The sequence below is a fragment of the Catharus ustulatus genome, chromosome 26 (assembly GCF_009819885.2).
Source record: "Catharus ustulatus isolate bCatUst1 chromosome 26, bCatUst1.pri.v2, whole genome shotgun sequence".
Lineage (NCBI taxonomy): Eukaryota > Metazoa > Chordata > Aves > Passeriformes > Turdidae > Catharus > Catharus ustulatus.
The window spans coordinates 7,011,477-7,029,413 of NC_046246.1; the positions used below are offsets into that span (position 1 = coordinate 7,011,477).

The 17,937-nt window shown below is 61.6% G+C and overlaps 1 protein-coding gene across 1 annotated transcript; it reads left to right on the forward strand.

Annotated features, from left to right (window-relative positions):
* The first annotated feature begins 1,002 nt into the window (after positions 1-1,002).
* On the forward strand, positions 1,003-13,052 carry LIN28A (lin-28 homolog A). The gene is made up of 4 exons (XM_033080881.1): positions 1,003-1,033; positions 1,803-1,981; positions 10,856-11,040; positions 12,776-13,052. The coding sequence occupies exons 1-4, from the start codon at positions 1,003-1,005 to the stop codon at positions 12,987-12,989; spliced, it is 609 nt and encodes a 202-aa protein (XP_032936772.1). The 3' UTR covers positions 12,990-13,052.
* The last annotated feature ends 4,885 nt before the right edge of the window (positions 13,053-17,937 follow it).

Here is a 17,937-nt window from a genome sequence, read left to right on the forward strand (position 1 = left end):
CCTCTCGGTTCCTCCCGCGCTCCGCTCGGTGCCACCACGCGGGACCGGCCCCGCGTGGCGCGGCCGCGGTGGGCGCAGCCCCCCAGCCCCGGCTCCCCCCTCGGGGGCACCGCGGCCGGGCCGGTTCGGGGACCCCGGGCACAGCTCGGGAGGGGCGGCGGGCGGCGCTGTGCCCCCGCGGCCGGGGCATTGTCCGCAGCCGGAAATGGAGCCGCTGGTCACTCGCCCTTTGTCCCCGCCCGGCCCGGGGGGCGCCGGGCCCCGGCACCGCCGCGGATCCGCTCCCGGGGAGGGGCGGCCACGGGGGTTGCGGATCCCGGGGTGCTCGCCCCGCTGGCGGGACACGGGATGGGGGCGCGGGAAGGCCCCGCTGTCCCCAGAGCCGCCCCCTCCTCGGGGGACAGATTCCCCCGTCCCACCGGAGCGCGGCTCGCAGGTGGCTCCGCTCGTGGGGAGGGGGCGCGGGGAAGGGACGGGGAAGCTCCCCCCGATGTCCGGGGGTCCCTCCTCCAGCCCCCCCTGCCCGGGTGTCACCTCTTCCCTTGACAGGTGGCCTCGCCCCTAAGTGCCCTAAGTGTGGGGGGGGTCAACCCGCGCGACCCCCCCTCTGCAAATCCCTCCCGGAATGTGTCGCTATTAGGGGGGGTTAATTAGGATCACGTGGGGACAGGATGGCGGAGCAGGGCCCGGCGCCCCCCGGCCCCGCGGGTGGGTCCTGGGGGGGGCGGGGGCTGCCATTGTCTGCGAGAATTTGGGAGCCTTTGAAAAAACCCTCCCGCTCCCTCCCACCCCTATTGTTGGAGTGAAGATGGAGTCAAACCTCTCCCGGCTCCCTCTCGGCGGGGTCTAAGCTGGGTTTTTTTGTTGGGTTTTTTTTTTTTCCTCCTTTTTTTTTTTTCTCCTTTTTTTTTTTGGCTGGCCTGATACCCTCAAAGCTGGCCGAGGAGGAGGAGGGAGGAGGCGGTAACAGCCACAACTCGGAATTTGCAAGCGAGTGTCGGGATGGGGTCTGTTTCCAACCAGCAGTTTGCAGGTTAAGTTATATTATTGTCGCAGCCCGCCTCGGCTCCGCGATTATTAATAACGACGGCAGAGCCCGGCTGGGGGGCGCAGGGACCCCCCGAGCCCGGCCCAGCCCGTCCCGCTGAGCCCCGGCAGCGCGGCCGGGCCCGCCGGGCCCCTCTGCCCCGCGCAGCGCTGGGGGCTCCCGGGAGGGGAATTATCGGGATTTTTTATCCCCCCTCCAGCCCCAGGATGACCCCAGAAGTTTGGGGCCGCTGGCGGCTGCTGGGGGCGTTTGGGAGCGGGGGTGGGACGGTGCAAGGGGGGGATGCTGACGGCGAGGGAGAGTTTCTCCAGCATGGCTTGCTGGGGACAGGGGGGTTTCGGGTTGGTATTTTGGGGGAGTTTTCCTCCCTTTTTAAATATTGTTTTCAATATCTTGATATTAGAAAAATAATTTGGCTAATTTTTCGTTGCTCTTTTTGTGTGTGTGTCTAGGATTTTAAACTTTTTTTTTTTCGTTTTTAACATTTTTGAGGGAGAAACGGATTTCGGGCTCCCACTGCACGCACTGCTGGGCCGTGCTGGCAGGAGCTGCCTTCGTTTCCTGGGGTGATCCCCAAGCACACGTGGAGGCAGAGCTCATCTCTCTGCTGCTTTTTTGGGGGTTGGGGATTTTTTTTTTTTGCGTTTTTCAGCTGAGCACCCCGAGCAGGATTTGCGGTTCCTGTGCGGGGCGTGCGGGGCCGGGGGGCACCCGCGGCTCCCCCGGCTCAGCGGCTCCGTGGGTCTCTCGCCAGGTGCGAAGCCGGGCGAGGAGCCGGCCGGAGACTCGCCCAAGGCCGAGAACGATTCGCAGCCGCTGCACGGCTCCGGAATCTGTAAATGGTTCAACGTCCGCATGGGCTTCGGCTTCCTCTCCATGACCGCCAAGGGCGGCGCGACCCTGGACTCCCCCGTCGATGTCTTCGTGCACCAGGTACGGGCCGGAGCCGCCGGCGGTGCTGGGGAGGGACGGGAGCCCCTCCGGAGGATGGAGCTGGGATGGATGGGGACCCCCGGGCCGGTGGAAGGGCCGGCACCGCCACAACCGGGGCTGCTCTCCCGGGACCGGCCCTGAAAGCCGATCCCGAGCGATTTCATCTCTTCCCGTCGTTGTTCCCTGAAGAGCCCCTCGGGGCCGGGGGCGCAGGTGCCCGCGGGGCCGGGCGGGATCCCCGCAGCGGGGACACGCGGGGGGACACGGGGACCGGGCGGGGTCACCCCGGTACCGCTCCCGGGAGCGCCGAGCGGGGCTGGGACACGGGACTGGGACGCGGGACTGGGACACGGGACTGGGACACGGGACTGGGAGTTCTCCCACTGGAGTCATCCCGGGACCGGGAATCTCTGCCCGCGCCCTTTGTCCCGGTCGCGGGTGGCACAAAGGGTTTGTGTCGCTGCCGACCCCGTGTGACAGTGACAGTCCCGTGTCCGGACTTGCCCTCGCTGAGCGTGCCGCGGACGCTGCTCCCAGGGCAGTCGGGGATCGGGGGCTGGAGTTCCTTGGATGTCCCGGGTCCGGATCCGCCGGGGGATCCCCGGGGCTGGGGAAGGGATTTGGGGACGGTGCCCAAAGCGGGGCCAGCGCTCAGAGCCGGCTCTGTGCTGCTCCCAGCTCGGGCCAGCGGCTGCCGCGGGGCTCTGGGGCAGAGTGAGACCCAACGAAGGGGGCACGGGAGTTTTTGGAGCAAACACGGGGGGTTTGTGCCGGGATTGGGAGCAGCACCGCGGTGCCGGCTCGGGGGAGCCCGGGACCAGCCGCGTTCGGTGGCTGCGGATCCTCACGGGCCCAAAGCCCCCCAGGCTGGGTCCGTCCTGTGGGCTGGGGGTGCGGGATGAGCCCCTGGGCTCTGAGGAGCTCCGGGGCAGGGACTCCCGGGGGTCACCCGCTCCCTGCCCACGAGTGGGGGCTCCAGGCGGGACTGGCAAGCCAATAATGGTCAGGGGCGATGCAAATCCCTTCTCCCTTGGCTGTGGCATGGGGTAGGAGCTGCCATCTCGGGCACAGCTGGTTTTGGAGTCAAGGGCTCCGAATCAGCCGGGGGAAAACCGATCCTGGTGTTCTCCAGAGAGCAAATGGGCCTTTGCATGTCAATGTGGCGCAGCGGGACCCAGCGCTCCCGGGGAGAACCTCCCGCCCTGCTCCCGGGGTTTATTGCCCCCAGACAGTCTGGTTTCCTGATTGCTTTTGCTCACATTCCTGCAGGGGAAGAGAATTAGCTGGGGTGTCTCCGGCAGGAGCATCCCAGAGGGATCTGCAGCCTCCCGGTACCCCCAGTTTCTAAGGTCGGGGGAGCCGTGGGATCCCGGAGATTGATTGGGAAATACGGGGAACTCTGGGGAAAAGCGATTTATTTTGGGTGGCAGAGGGGCCAGGGGTGCTGCAGCAAAGTGATTTGCACCACCAGAAGCTTCGGGCTGATGGAGAATTCTCCTCCGGGTCGGGTTTCGCCTCCTGCTCCGCTCACCGGTGGCACAAAGTCTTGGAGGCGCTCCCGGTGTCGCTCCCACCGCAGATCCTCGGAGCGGGATCAGCTCAGGCTCCCAGCGCGGCCTCGCTGCTGTTGGTGGCTCGCAGGGACGTCCCGATGCTGTCCCCACCCCAGAGCTCCTCTCCCGGGGAGGGAGTCAGGGTTGTGAAGGCAAAAGCCACCGAAAGCCACCGAGATCTGGGCTGGCACCGCTCAGGGCTCGCTGTGCCCTGCCAGGACCCAGAGCCCCGAACCCGCTTGGGGCTTAACCCTCCAGAGCCCCTCAAACCCCGCTCGTTCCCCTCTTCATTTACATATGTGAATGATGACCCACAGGAAGTAATTGTGGGAGAAAGAAGGGAATTGGCCTCTTTAGATCTATTAAATCACTTTATTACAGGAACCAGGTCTGAATGGCCCCTCTCTGCAGGGAGCGCGTCTCCATCTCCCTCTGCCTTTATCTGATCACAAAGAGATTAAAATCTCGGCAGGACAGGAGACTAACAGGGCTCCTTGGGGCTGCCTTTCCCTCGCATTGTGAGCTAAAAATGAGGCATTTGGGTTCAAATGCCTCCCCTGGACACTGGAGATGGATTCATTTGGGGGCTGTGAGGACACAGGAGGGATGGAGCAGAGGGGAGCAGAGCAGATCGTCCCGGGGAGGTGAAGGGCTGAGCAGCACCCCCAGGCTCTGGGGATGTTGAGGTGGCAGAAATTGGGCTGGTGATGGTGAAAACCCCCAGGATGCAGTGGTCCCCTCGGGATGCTGCTCCCGGGCTCTGAGCATCGCTCCCAGGAGTGTGGAGCTGCCTGGGAAGGCAACGTGGGGAGAAAAAGGAGAAAATCAAGGCTTGGTGCCACTGGTTGGAGCTGGAGGAGCAGTGGTGACCAGAGGGATTCGGGGTTGGGGTCTGGCAGAGAACAGAGGGGAAGAGGATGTGCAGTGCCTGGAAATCGCTGCTCTCCACAGCTGGGCTCTGCATGCCCAAGCGTTTCTCCAAACCAGCAGGTCTAAATCTGCAATAAATGCAGTTAGTTGGGGTTTTGTTCCTTCTCATGATTTTAGCAAGGAATTCTGCTGGGCACCGTGGGTACCCGTGCCTGATGGGATGGGATGGGATGGGGTGGGATGAGATGGGGTGGGATGGTGGAATTGGCCTTTTGGGACACGGATTTTGGCTGAGCCGACCCGGGCTGTCACCCACCGGTGCCTGTGCCAGCCCGTGCATGCGGCCAGGATAATAAAAATAATCATCCACGTGAGCATGACGTGAGGTCTTTAAAAAAAAAAAATAATCGTGTTTGGAGGCAGCTCCGTCCCTGACTGTGCAGGAAAGGCTCAAGGGACATTTTTTCTGTCAGGGAGGAGGATCCAGCCTTTCCTGCTGCCTACCCCCGGGCTGGGGTGCGGGGCAGGGTCCGGGTTTGGGCTGTGCGGAGCTGGGGGGCAGCGAGGGGAGGGAGAATCCGCCCGGAGCAGCTCCGGGGATGGAGCCGGGATGCTCCTGCAGGGACACGTGTGGGATATCTCGCTTTTCCTGCTGTCCCCAGAGCTGGGCGGGCACCCCAGGGCTGCGCATCCCTGGGGAAGGGATCGTGAAATCGCAGATTAGTTTGGGCTGGAAGGGACCTTGAAAGGTCATTTAGTGCAACCCCCCTGCAAGGAGCGGGGAACCCCCGCAGAGATCCCCCGGGGTGGAAATGCTCCTTGGAATCTCTGGTGGTTTTTTGTTTTTTGGTGGGGGAAGAGGAGGAGTAGCGATTTCTTTCCTTTTGTTTATTTTGTGGATTTTTTTTTTTTTTTAAATAACCGCTGGAATGAAATTGTATTGCGCTGCTTGTGCGCCGCGTCCCGATGGGAAATAGCGAAAGAGAGTGGCTTTATTCCACCCCTGAAACTCCCTCAAGACGCTCACACACACAAAAAAAGCCTCCTGTCTCTGTCTAAAGATTAACTGATGGCCGCAGGCACATCCCTTCCCCCAGCTCCCCCTCCCTGCCCCAGGGACAGAAAACACCCTGGAATGGTCTCCCAGATAATATGGCCCAAATGAATGGGATTGCTGCCGGGATGGAGCCCTGTCCCCGCCGCCCCCAGCTCCAGCCCCGACCTCTCCTTTTCCCCGTTCCCTCACTCCCAGGAATGAGGGGATGGAGCTGGAATCACGAAGATGCTCCGGGCCGTGCTCCTGCTTTAAGACGGGAGCACAAAATTATAACGCAGTTAGTGCCACTGGGAAGTGCAGGAGGGTTTTGGTGGGGAAAAAATACAACCGAGGGAGCTAAAAGGATTTAGGACAGGAAACTGATGGATTAAACTCTGTGGTAGATGCCTTTTATTTTTTTTTCCCCACTCGGAATTGGTATCTAGAGTTTAATTTTACTGACTTGTGGTGGAAAATTAAGAGCAAACGTTGTTAATTTGGCAGGGGAATGTCTTTATTTTGATTTTAGCTGCAATCAGTAGGGGTCCTTAGGGATATCGCACCAGATGATGGTGATGGAGCCGGTGGAAAGGCTTGGAAATGTTTTGTTAAATGCTCTGTGCTCATCGCCCTCCTTATCTCTGCACCAGCCCCGGGGCTGAGGCGGGACCCCCTTTCCCAAGGACATCTCTGGGTGGATTCCTGCCCCAAATCCTTCACCCCTGAGCCCGAACCCGGCACCAGCACAATCCCTGGAGCTGCTGGGAAAAGATTTTCTGTGTGATCTGGGGACAGGGAAGGGCTCTGCCTCTGGGGACAGGGACAGGGCAGGCTGTGAAGGCAAAGGGACATTTCCCTGCTGTCCCTGGGGATTTGGTCCCTGCTCCGTGCTGGCAGAGCCGAAATCTCCTCCTGGGGGTGTTTGGGGAGGGAACTGCTCTGCCAGGGCTGGGGGCTGCCGTGACAACATCCAGTGGTGACAGGGGGACCTGGGCCTCAAGAACGGAGCAAGTGGCAGCCCCTGCACCCTCCTGTACCCTCCTGTACCCTCCTGCACCCCCTGGCTGTGCCCCCGGGGCTGGGGCTGCTTCCCCCGGTGGGCCCTGGGGGCTGCCCTGTATCCCCCAGAGTGGCTGGAAACCGGGAGAACAGGGTGTGGGGGGGACACTGTGGCTCTGGGGACAGAGGATGGGGCTGCACAGTGCCTGAGGACACTGCTGTGGGTGCCAGAGGTCACCACGGACAGGACACCCCCGGTGATGGGGGCTCAGCAATCCCTGGGTGTTTATCCCGACCCTCCTCTGCAGACTGGGGGAAACTGAGGCACGGGCACTGCGGTGGGGGTGGGCGGCCCGAATAGCTCAGGGCAGGGCTCAGAGGTACCCTGGCACTGCCACCAGTGTCCTGCCCACAGCCACCACCCCAGCCCGGCTCCTTTTCCGAGGGATTTCAGTTTAAAGGGCTCTGGAGGTGCAGCGGCTGCTCCGCCCCAGGCCCCTGGACACAAAGATGGTTTGATTGAGTGGCCGGGGCTGCCTGGGAATAAACGTCCCCTTGTGTCGCGCCGGGGACAATGGTGACCCCGGAGCCCGCGGTTCGGGGGGCAGCGCTGGCGTTCGGGGCGCCCCACGGTGTCATCCCTTCGGGACGGGAAATCGGGATAAATGCGGGATCTGTGGTGGGGGATTTGCTGCGTGGGAGGAAGAGGAGGGATGAAGGCACCCATGTGTGGGGGGGACACCCAGCGCTCGGCCGCTCACGTGCGGCGGCTTTGTCTGCCGTAAATAAGCGGGGATGCGGGAAGGGAGGGGAGGGGAAGGGAGGGGAGGGTGGGGAAGGGAAGGGAAGGGAAGGGAGGGGAAGCAGGAGGTGCCCGTTGCAATGTCCAGTGGGGCTGCTGGGTGAAGCTGTACGAGCTGTGCCTCTGTCCCCTGTGTGCCAGCTCTGCCTCTGTCCCAGCTCTGCCTCTGTCCCCTGTCCCAGCTCTGCCTCTGTCCCTGTCCCAACTCTGCCTCTGTCCCTGTGTGCCAGCTCTGCCTCTGTCCCTGTCCCAGCTCTGCCTCTGTCCCTGTCCCTGCTCTGCCTCTGTCCCCCGTGTGCCATCTCTGCCTCTGTCCCCTGTGCCAGCTGTGCCTCTATTCCCTGTGCCAGCTCTGCCTCTGTCCCCTGTGCCAGCTCTGCCTCTGTCCCTGTCCCAACTCTGCCTCTGTCCCTGTGTGCCAGCTCTGCCTCTGTCCCTGTCCCAGCTGTGCCTCTGTCCCCTGTCCCAGCTCTGCCTCTGTCCCCCGTGCCAGCTCTGCCTCTGTCCCTGTCCCAACTCTGCCTCTGTGCCAGCTCTGCCTCTGTCCCCTGTCCCAGCTCTGCCTCTGTCCCCATGTGCCAGCTCTACCTCTGTCCCTGTTCACTGCACGCCCTGATGACCACAAGGAAATCCTCGCCTCGGGCTCCGCTTCTTTAGGGCTGGCGATGCTTTGTGACCCCGAGCCCAGGATCACCCTGCACCCCGGTACCAGATCCATCCCCCCGAGGGAGCCGAGCCCGAACCCCGCGGGCAGCGGGCGGGCCGGGCAGGGCGCTGTGTGCGGAGGGGCTGGAGGGGGTCAGAGGGCCCGCGGCCACGCCGGCCACCCTTCCTCCCCCCGCCGGGGCCTGGAACTCCTGGAATTTGGGCAGCGGGAGCGCGGCCGCCGCCGGCCCTTTGTTCTCGCTGGCCGGTGGCTCCCGGCCCTCCCCTGCGCTCCCCCCCATCCCCAGCATCCCCGGCTCGCTCCAATCCCCCCCTTCCTCTCTTTATTTTTGGGGGGGTGTGGGTGTGTGGAGGCCTGGGAAGGCTCCGGCTTTGTGTGTGGTGTGGGACGGGGGCTCTGGGCCCCTTCCTTTCAGATGCAGGAGGTATGCAGCTAATTCAATGGGCTGCAGTTTGATTACCTATCTGATAACAGAGGAATGCCAGCAATGTGTGTGTTTTGGGAAGGGGGCAGGGGGGATGCGCAGGGACCACCAGCCACTCTGCAGCTCACATCAAAAGGCTGCGGCAGGGGGGGAGCTGGGGCGCCCCAGCCTCTGTCCCCCCTTCCCTGGGGAGGGGGCGTTTCCTTTGGCCTTTTGGCGGAGGGGGCTGGGGGGGTTCTTGTCATCCTCACCCGCTCCTGGAAAATAAATCGCTTCCCCGTCATGTTGTGGCAGCTTCTGCCTCATCCCTCCTCTTCCTCCGAGTGGGGGTGATGGGGCTGGGCTCCGAGCTGGTGCCCGAGGTGTGGCTGAGCTGGGGGGCTCAGCCCGGGGCTGGGGTCCCCCCTGGCACGGCTCAGCTTTATCCCAAAGCTCAGGGCTGAGCGCCTGGGAGTTTTCATCCCTGCAGTGTAAACACAGCTGGGCCAGCTGGGGCTGTAAACGCCCTGAGAGGAGCCACGGGAGGTGCTCGGCCTCATCCCCCGGCTCCAGGGCTGCCCCCTGTGCCAGGGAGAGATGCTCAGCCCCTCCTCACCCCCAAACCCCTGGGGCTGCTGTGGGGATGGGGTGAATTCCCCATTGCCCAAATCCCCTCGCAGACCAGGGCAGGGCAGGGAGGCGCTGAGCCGAGTGCTGAGGGACCCCTGGGATATGCTGAGGCACCTCTGGGATGTGCTCAGGTACCCCTGGATGTGCTCAGGCACCCCTGGGTGTGCTGAGGCACCCCTGGGATGGCTCTGGGATGTGCTCAGGCACCTCTGGGATGTGCTCAGGCACCCCTGGGATGTGCTCAGGGACCCCTGGGATGTGCTCAGGGACCCCTGGGATGTGCTCAGGGACCCCTGGGATGTGCTCAGGCACCTCTGGGATGTGCTCAGGCACCCCTGGGATGTGCTCAGACACCCCTGGGATGTGCTCAGGCACCCCTGGGATGTGCTCTGGCACCCCTGGGATGTGCTCAGGCACCCCTGGGATGTGCCCAGGCACCCCTGGATGTGCTGAGGCACCCCTGGATGTGCTCAGACACCCCTGGGCTGTGCTCAGGCACCCCTGGGCTGTGCTCAGGCACCCCTGGATGTGCTCAGGCACCCCTGGGATGTGCTGAGGCACCCCTTGGATGTGCTGAGGCACTTCTGGGGTGTGCTCAGGCACCCCTGGGATGTGCTGGTGCTTTGGGCACAGAGTTCCTGCATGGGAGATGCTGGGTTTGGGGTGGGCAGCAGTGTTTGGTCACCCTGGGGGTTTGCCAGGGGCAGGGGGTGCTGGAACTGCCCTGGGTGGGCAGAGGTGGCTGTGAGACTCTGTCATGTCCTTGTTGTCATTTGGGACCTCAGAGCTCGGGGTTTGGCTCTCCCTTTGGGCAGCAGAGGCTGCTCAGAGAGCAAAGGGATCTTTGGCCACCTGGATCCCATGCCAGCAGCCAAGGGGCTCCAGGGCGTGGGGGTGACTTGGCCCAGCACTCGGGGTCTGAGCTGGACCCCCAGGCACAGAAAGGGAGGGGGAAAGCAGCACAAAAAGGGGTCTCAAGGGCTGTTCCTCGAGCCCTGCTCTGTTCCCACTTCTCTTGTGCCCACGGACATCCCACAAGGCCTCACCAAGAAAAATCCACTCCTATAACCCAACAACTCCATTTCTTCCCTCTGTGCCTTTTCACGGGGAGTTTCCTGGGGACTCCTGGTGACATTTGGAGCGGAGATGGGGACAGACCGTGCCTCCTGTCCCTGCTCACACGGTGCAGGGAGAATGGGAGAGCAGGGCCCACGTGACGGGAGCTCTCCATGAATGGGGGAGATGCTCCATTCATAAATGCAGGGTCGCGCTGCAGCCGCGCAGGCGTTGGGAATCCCCGGCCGGCAGAGCTGCTCCTCCCTCTGCCAGCAAATTCCCTTTAATTCCTTGCTCATGCTCGTTTTGGCTGTGCTGGCAGAGCTGCGGGAATGCCGAGCTGGAATTGCTGAGCTGGAATTGCAGAGGATGCTCACGGCACAGGGGGTGGAGGATTGCCGGCTGCCTCAGCCAGCTCTGCTCCTTAGATCTGGATTTGTTCTGCTAAAATGGACAGAGCCGCTGGAAGTGCAGTGGGTTTTCCTGTCCCCTCACACCCCCTTCCCCAGCCTGGGTTTTTCTTGGCTCCCCTGATTTGATTGAGTGGTGATAACCAATGTGGTGTTCCTGGAAGGAATGGGAGAAGCTCCCACAGCGATAATCCTGTGCCAAATGCTGCTTAATTAATTATTGCAGCACTTACAGGGCTTGAGCTGAGGTGAGCTGTGCTGAGGGGGCGGCAGTGACAGCTCCCATCTCCCTGGGTTCATATCATTGTGCAAATCTTTGTATTTAGAAAAATCAAACCCGAGGCACAGGCAGAGGGGACATTTGCAGCCCTTGTGCCCAAGGTCTCTGTGCTGTGCCTGGAGATCAGCCCAGCTCTGTGCTGACCCCCTCCTCTCCCTGTGCCCCCAGAGCAAGCTCCACATGGAGGGGTTCCGCAGCCTGAAGGAGGGCGAAGCTGTCGAGTTCACCTTCAAGAAATCATCCAAAGGTTTGGAGTCCATCCGGGTGACCGGGCCCGGGGGCGTCTTCTGCATCGGCAGCGAGAGGAGGCCCAAAGGGAAGAGTCTCCAGAAGCGCAGATCCAAAGGAGACCGGTGAGGGCTGGGGAGGGCTGGGGCTGAGTCCTGCAGGCACTGGGACTGGGCTGAGCCTTGGGGGCATCGGGAGCTGCACCGGGAGCTGCCCCGGGGCTGGGCTGAGCTCTGTGGGCACCGGGAGCTGCCCCGGGGCTGGGACTGAGCTCTGCAGGCACCGGGAGCTGCCCCGGGGCTGGGCTGAGCCTTGTGGGGCACCGGGAGCTGGGCTGAGCTCTGTGGGCACCGGGAGCTGCCCCGGGGCTGGGCTGAGCTCTGTGAGCACCGGGAGCTGCCCCGGGGCTGGGACTGAGCTCTGTGAGCACCGGGAGCTGCCCCGGGGCTGGGACTGAGCTCGGGGGGCACCGGGAGCTGCCCCGGGGCTGGGCTGAGCTCTGCAGGCACCAGGAGCTGCCCCAGGGCTGGGGCTGAGCCCTGCGGGCACCGGGAGCTGCCCCGGGGCTGGGCTGAGCTCTGCAGGCACCGGGAGCTGGGCTGAGCTCTGTGGGCACCGGGAGCTGCCCGGGGCTGGGCTGAGCCTTGGTGGGCACTGGGAGCTGCCCTGGTGCTGGGACTGAGCCTTGGGGGCACCGGGAGCTGCCCCGGGGCTGGGCTGAGCTCTGTGGGCACCGGGAGCTGGGCTGAGCTCTGTGGGCACCGGGAGCTGAGGGGGGCCAGGGCTGAGCCCTGCGGGCACCGGGAGCTGCCCCGGGGCTGGGCTGAGCTCTGCAGGCACCGGGAGCTGCCCCGGGGCTGGGCTGAGCTCTGTGGGCACCGGGAGCTGCCCCGGGGCTGGGACTGAGCTCTGCTGGCACCAAGAGCTGCCCCGGGGCTGGGCACGGCCCGGTGCGATGGGCGGTGACCCCCGGGCTGGGATCGAAGCTTCCTGCGGTGGATAATGAGCAGCAGATGCAGCCCGGTGGGGAAAGGGCAGGGGAGCAGCAGGGGAGGGCAGAGGTCAGGGACACCCCGGGCAGAGCCGTGCTGGGCTGAGGGAATGCTCTCCAAGAGAAGCCTTTCCTTGTGGGAAGGAAATAGCAGAACGTCCTGGCAGCGTGTCCTGCGGTGGGATGGGAGCCCCGGGCAAGGTTCTGGCCAGCCCTTCATCCCCCTCTGCCATCCTCTGCATCCCTCTGCCTGGGGATGCCTCATCCCAGTTTTCCCAGTGGATGCTGTCCACTCCACTTAGCTGTTCTCATAAATAGGTTTTTTAATTAACCAGAAAGGAATGGTGAAAGAAGAGGAAAGAGAAAAGGGTTGTGGCCATCCTGCATGGATGCAGGATTTAAAATGGACACGAGGCAGCTCCCTCTGCTCTGGTGGGAGGGTGGCACCCACGGGATGAGCGCTGGAAGGCACAGCCCTGTGAAAGCCACCCCTGGGGCTGTCCCCACACGATGACAGCTGGGGATGTGAGCTGTTCCTTCGCCTGCTCCTGGGGCAGTGTAACCCCGGCACTGGGGATGGGACACAGGAGCCAGGACACCGATGGAGCCGTAGGTGGGGAGGGGTTCTTGGTGGAACCCCCAACATCCCGATTTTGTCCCCATGTGTGGCTTCAGTGCAGCGGTTTGCTGCCATCTCCTGGGTGCCAGCAGCACCACTGAGCCCCAGCTGTCTGTGCTCTGCAGGGACCGACCCTGGGGCCACCACCTGCCCCAAAAGCTGAGCCCAGCTCTGGCTAAGAAGCCAGGTGGGTCCCAGGCATGGTCACAGCATCCTCCCACCTCATTTTATTTCCCTTCCCCTCACACAGGTGCTACAACTGCGGCGGGCTGGACCACCACGCCAAGGAGTGCAAGCTCCCTCCGCAGCCCAAGAAGTGCCACTTCTGCCAGAGCATCAGCCACATGGTGGCCAACTGCCCCGCCAAAGCACAGCAGTCGCCCAGCTCGCAGGGAAAGCCCGCCTACTTCCGAGAGGAGGAGGACATGCACAGCCCGGCCCTCCTCCCCGAGAGCCGGGAATGATGGTGGGTGGCAGGGACAGGGGATTCCACCGGGGGGAAAGGCTTTGGAAAGGCGAGGGGCAGGGCTGGGGAGGGCAGGCGGCAGTGCTGGCAGCAGGGACCTGGTGTCCCTGCACAGACCTTCCCCGTGCCCAGGCTGGTAGCATCAGGATGGCTTGTTCCAAAACAAGGCAAGGCAGCACCCAACACATTTCATCCCGCTGAAAACCCCAGAAATATTTGATTACTCTTTATCCTTTTCTAAGTTAAGCCAGGCAGTCGTGTCTTGGGGAGGAGGAGCAGAGGGGCAACACCCCAGGGAGGAGCTCGTGGCTCCTTGTTCAGCTTCAGCCAGGCTCGGGCACAGCCGGGCTGAGCTGCAGGAGCTGGGAGGGAGCCTGAGGGAAAGGGAAAAGGGAAAAGGGAAAAGGGAAGGGAAGGGAAGGCTGCTGTGGAGCAGCAGGGAACACCCATGGGCCGGTCCCACGGGTCCCTCTGCTCCTCACCGTCAGGAGGTGTGAGCATCTTCCAGGGAGGTTGGAGGGTTTAGTTTTTCCCTGGTTACTCCACTGCTGACAGCAGCAGAGCCCGGATTTGGGCTCAGTCTGGATGGAATGGATCATCTCTCAGGGCTGGACTAACACCACCTGCTTGTGGGCTGCAGCCTGGGGGAGAGCAAGGCAAAGGAAAATCACTTTATTCCCCCCAGTCCTGCCCAGTGCCAGCCCAGAGAGCACGAGGTGTTCCGTGCAGCCAGCTCTTCCCTCTCAGGCTTCTCCCAGCCTCCAGAACCTCTGCTCCTCCTGCCCTCCCCAGGGACAGGGGATGAGGCTGTCCTGCCTTTGTCCCCCTCCCCACAGCCCTTCCCAAGCCTTGCCTTTATTTATTGGCCCCGGTGGACCCCCCGTGCCAAAGCCAAGGCCAAGTGAAAGCTGCACTAGGACGTGCGTGAATGACGTATCTCTGGGTTTGTTTGTCTTTGTTTTGGGTTTGTCGTTTTTTTTTTTTTTTTTTTTTTAATATAAATATTCTGGTTTTGTATTTTTGTATATTTTAATCTTTAAGAAAAGAAAAGGGAAAAAAAAAAAAAAAGGAGAGAAAGGACATAATTCCTGCAACTTATTCTCAGGTATTCGAGCAATCTCAGGGATAAAATGCCTCTGTAGCCCAGTGCTGGACAGAGAGGAGGGTTTTTTTCTAACAGCACAAAGAAATTATGAAGTTTGTATTGGAAGTGTAGATCTACCTCACTGGATGTTTGCTAGGTGGGCTGACTTGTTGTTGAGCTTTCCCAATGTGTTTTTTGGTGTGTTTGGGATTTGTTTTCTTTTGAACTCTGTGGATCCGTGTGCGGGGATGGAGAAGCCAGGCAGTGCCATGGGCAGGGAGCAGCTGCTAGAGCCTGTGCTGGCTCCCCAGCTCCTCAACTTCTCCAGCCTGGTGGCTTCTGAGGACTGTCCTGTCTCTGTCTCCTGTTTGCTCTCACACCTGATGGGAACACTCCAGTGCACCCCGTGCCTGAGTCCTCCTGCTGCCCAGGGGCTGGGATGTCACAGGCTCCCAGCAGGCTGGGGTCAGTTTGGGGTCCCAGCCCCACCCAGGGGACAGAGGAAGAGCAGACAGTGAGCAGGGAGTGCAGGGAGACAGGGTGACCTTCAGTCCCTGCCCTTCCTCACCCTCGAGCTCAGGGCTGGCTGTCCATGCCCTCCTGGGACGGGGTTCCAAGGGAGCTGCAGCTGCTCCATCTTTTTCTCCTTCCTGGCTTCCCTCAAATGCTGGCCCACCATGGCTGGGGGAACTCTGGATCCCAGGTGTTGGGGTATGAACACTCCTCTTGCAGCCCAGGGGGTGGCTGGAGCCTTCTCAGGGAGGGCATCTGGCCGTGGGCACATTTCCTGCTGGTTTTTAGTAGCAATAGGTTTAGATGTGGGGCAGGGCTGGAGCAGACTGGAGCACCCACTCCATCCCCAGGGATGGGGGACTCTGGGGGGCTCACTGAGGCTGCTGGAGCCCGGTGACCCCCAGCACGTGGGCATTGAGGGGGATGGAGAGCGGCCCCAGCTGCTCCCTGCCCTGCTCCAGTAGTGTAGGGTGAGGTGGTGGTGTCTTCTTGGGAGAGGGGGAAGGACTTTTAGTTCTTGACTAGCAACGGGGTCTGTACAAAACTGCTTCAGGAAAACAGCTTTAGTCTGACGGGGTAAATGCAATAGAGCCTTGGGGGGTGGCTCTGGGCCTCCCCCCAGCACCTCGGCTGTGCCAGGGAAACTGCTGCCCCCCTCGTCCCTGTCCTGTCCTGTCCCTCATCCCTGTCCTGTGTCCTCATCCCTGTCCCTGATCCCTGTATCTGCCCCCCTCATCCCTGTCCTGTCCTTGTCCCTTCACCCCAGTCCTGTGTCCTCATCCCCGTCCTGTGTCCTCATCCCTGTCCTTGTCCCTGTCCCCTCATCCCTGTCCTGTCCCTCATCCTGTCCTGTGTCCTCATCCCTGTCCTTGTCCTTGATCTCTGTCCCTGTTCCCTCATCTCTGTCCCTGTTCCCTCATCCCTGTCCTGTCCTTCATCCCTGTCCTTGTCCCCTCATCCTTGTCCCCTCATCCCCATCCTTGTCCCCTCATCCCCATCCTTGTCCCCTCATCCCTGTCCTGTCCTTCATCCCTGTCCTTGTCCCCTCATCCCTGTCCCTGTCCCTCATACTTTCCTGTCCCCTCATCCCTGTCCTGTCCCTCATCCCTGTCCCTGTCCCCATCCTTGTCCCCTCATCCCTGTCCTGTCCTTCATCCCTGTCCCCTCATCCCTGTTCTGTCCCCTCATCCCTGTCCTTGTCCCCTCACCCCTCCCTGTCCTCAAGAATCCTGTAGGACCTTCCACCCCCTGTTCCCACTTTAATGGTTTGGTGATTTCTCTGCCAGATGTCTTAGTGTGTGTAAATACCTCTGTAAACCTTTTCACTTTCTCTCAGTATTCTCCTTGATTATTGTTTACAAAAACAAGAGGAAAAAATAAAAAAAGAAAAAAAATGGAAAAAAATATAAAATATCCAAAGCATCTAATAGGGTACGGAGCAGGGAGATGGATCTGCTCCCACGCAGAGCTGCCAGGTGGGAGCTCTGTAACCATCCCTGTCCTGGGCTGAAGCAAACAGGGAATCACTCAGCTTTCCCCCGGGGTGCTGGGATCTAAGAAAACAGGGAATTTTATCTGTGGTGGGAAGCCACGCTGGAGGAGATGGGATTGATTCGCATCTCCCTGTTTTCCATGGTGGCTCTTCCCTTCTGTTGACAATAATTAAGTAAATTGCTGCATCATGGCCCACCCTGCCCACGGGCACTATGCATGAGGGACACCGGGGAGGATGGGGCACGCTCAGGGTCCTGCTGTGACACGGGAGTGTTTGAATGTATGAGAAATAAAACAAAGGTACCCCTCACGAGGGGGTGTCTGCCCTGGGGCGAAAGCCTTGAGTCCCGAAAATCTCCACGAGGAGACGGAAGAATGTAATCCATGTTTACTGCTAGCAACCAAAGCGTTCGTTCAAAGCCTGAAGTTCGGCGGAGGGGGCGGATGGTGAAGTTTGAGGGAGGGATGGCTGGGGTGCCTGTGTGAGTGTGGGGCTCGGGGTGAGTTACTCACCCTTCCCAAAGACATTTCCTGGAGTCTCTGCAGCGACATCCTCAGCTCCTGCTGCTGCAGGTTTCCCCCCCTCTGTTCATTGTATTTTTGTTTTTGTACCAACTATGTAAAATGTGGGTTGTTGGTGTTTTTTTTTTCTTTTCTGGAAAAAGTTAATAAAGACCATGGGCAATGGCTGCTGGTGACGTTCTGTGTGTGGTCACTTTTGTTCTGAGGAGGCCAGACCCCAAACAGGGGGTACCAGGGCAGGGGGATTGTGCTGGGAACCGCACCCAGCTCCTGCAGCCCCCCAGCCTGTCACAGGAACACTTTGGGTGTCACTGCTTTGGGTGGAAGGGACATTAAATCCCATTCCATAATCCCACTCCTGCCGTGGGCAGGGACACCTTCCCCTGGCTGCTCCAAACTCCATCCAACCGGGACACTGCAGGGATCCAGGGGCAGCCACAGCTCCTGCGGGCACCCCGTGCCAGGGCTCCATCCCCCTCACAGAGGGACAATTTATTACCAATCTATCCCTGCCCTTTGAGGCCATTCCCTGTGTCCCGTCCCTCATCATTCCCTGGTTCCCTCACGGTGCCACCTCCATCTCTCCCTCTCATCATGGTGTCCCGTCCCTCATCATCTCCCGGTCCCCTCACGGTGTCCCCTCCCGCCATCTCCCGGCCCCCTCACGGTGTCCCCCTCATCATCTCCCGGTCCCCTCACGGTGCCACCTCCATCTCCCGGTCCCCTCACAGTGTCCCCTCCCGCCATCTCTCCCTCCCCTCATGGTGTCCCCCTCATCATCTCCCGGTCCCCTCACGGTGTCCCCCCCAGCCATCTCCCCGTCCCCTCACGGTGTCCCAATCATCATCCCCCGGTCCCCTCACGGTACCGCCCCATCTCCCAGTCCCTTCACGGTGTCCCGTCCCTCATCATCCCCCGGTCCCCTCATGGTGTCCCCTCCCGCCATCTCTCCCTCCCCTCACGGTGTCCCCCTCATCATCTCCCGGTCCCCTCATGGTGTCCCCTCCCGCCATCCCCCGGTCCCCTCACGGTGCCCCCCGCCATCTCCTGGTCCCCTCACGGTGTCCCGTCCCTCATCTCCCCCGGTCCCCTCACGGTGCCCCCCGCCATCTCTCCCTCCCCTCATGGTGTCCCCCTCATCATCTCCCGGTCCCCTCAAGGGGTCCCCTCCCGCCATCTCTCCCTCCCCTCATGGTGTCCCCCTCATCATCTCCCGGTCCCCTCATAGTGTCCCCTCCCGCCATCTCCCCCTCCCCTCACAGTGCCCCCCCTCCCCTCACGGTGCCCCCCCTCCCCTCAGCGCTCCCCGCCCATGCGCGGCCCCGCCCCCGCC

Coding starts and splice junctions, on each gene's coding strand:
- LIN28A (XM_033080881.1), top strand. CDS start 1,003: ATGGGGTCTGTTTCCAACCAGCAGTTTGCAG. Junction 1,034..1,802: donor TTCCAACCAGCAGTTTGCAG/GTTAAGTTATAT, acceptor GTCTCTCGCCAG/GTGCGAAGCCGGGCGAGGAG. Junction 1,982..10,855: donor TCGATGTCTTCGTGCACCAG/GTACGGGCCGGA, acceptor CTGTGCCCCCAG/AGCAAGCTCCACATGGAGGG.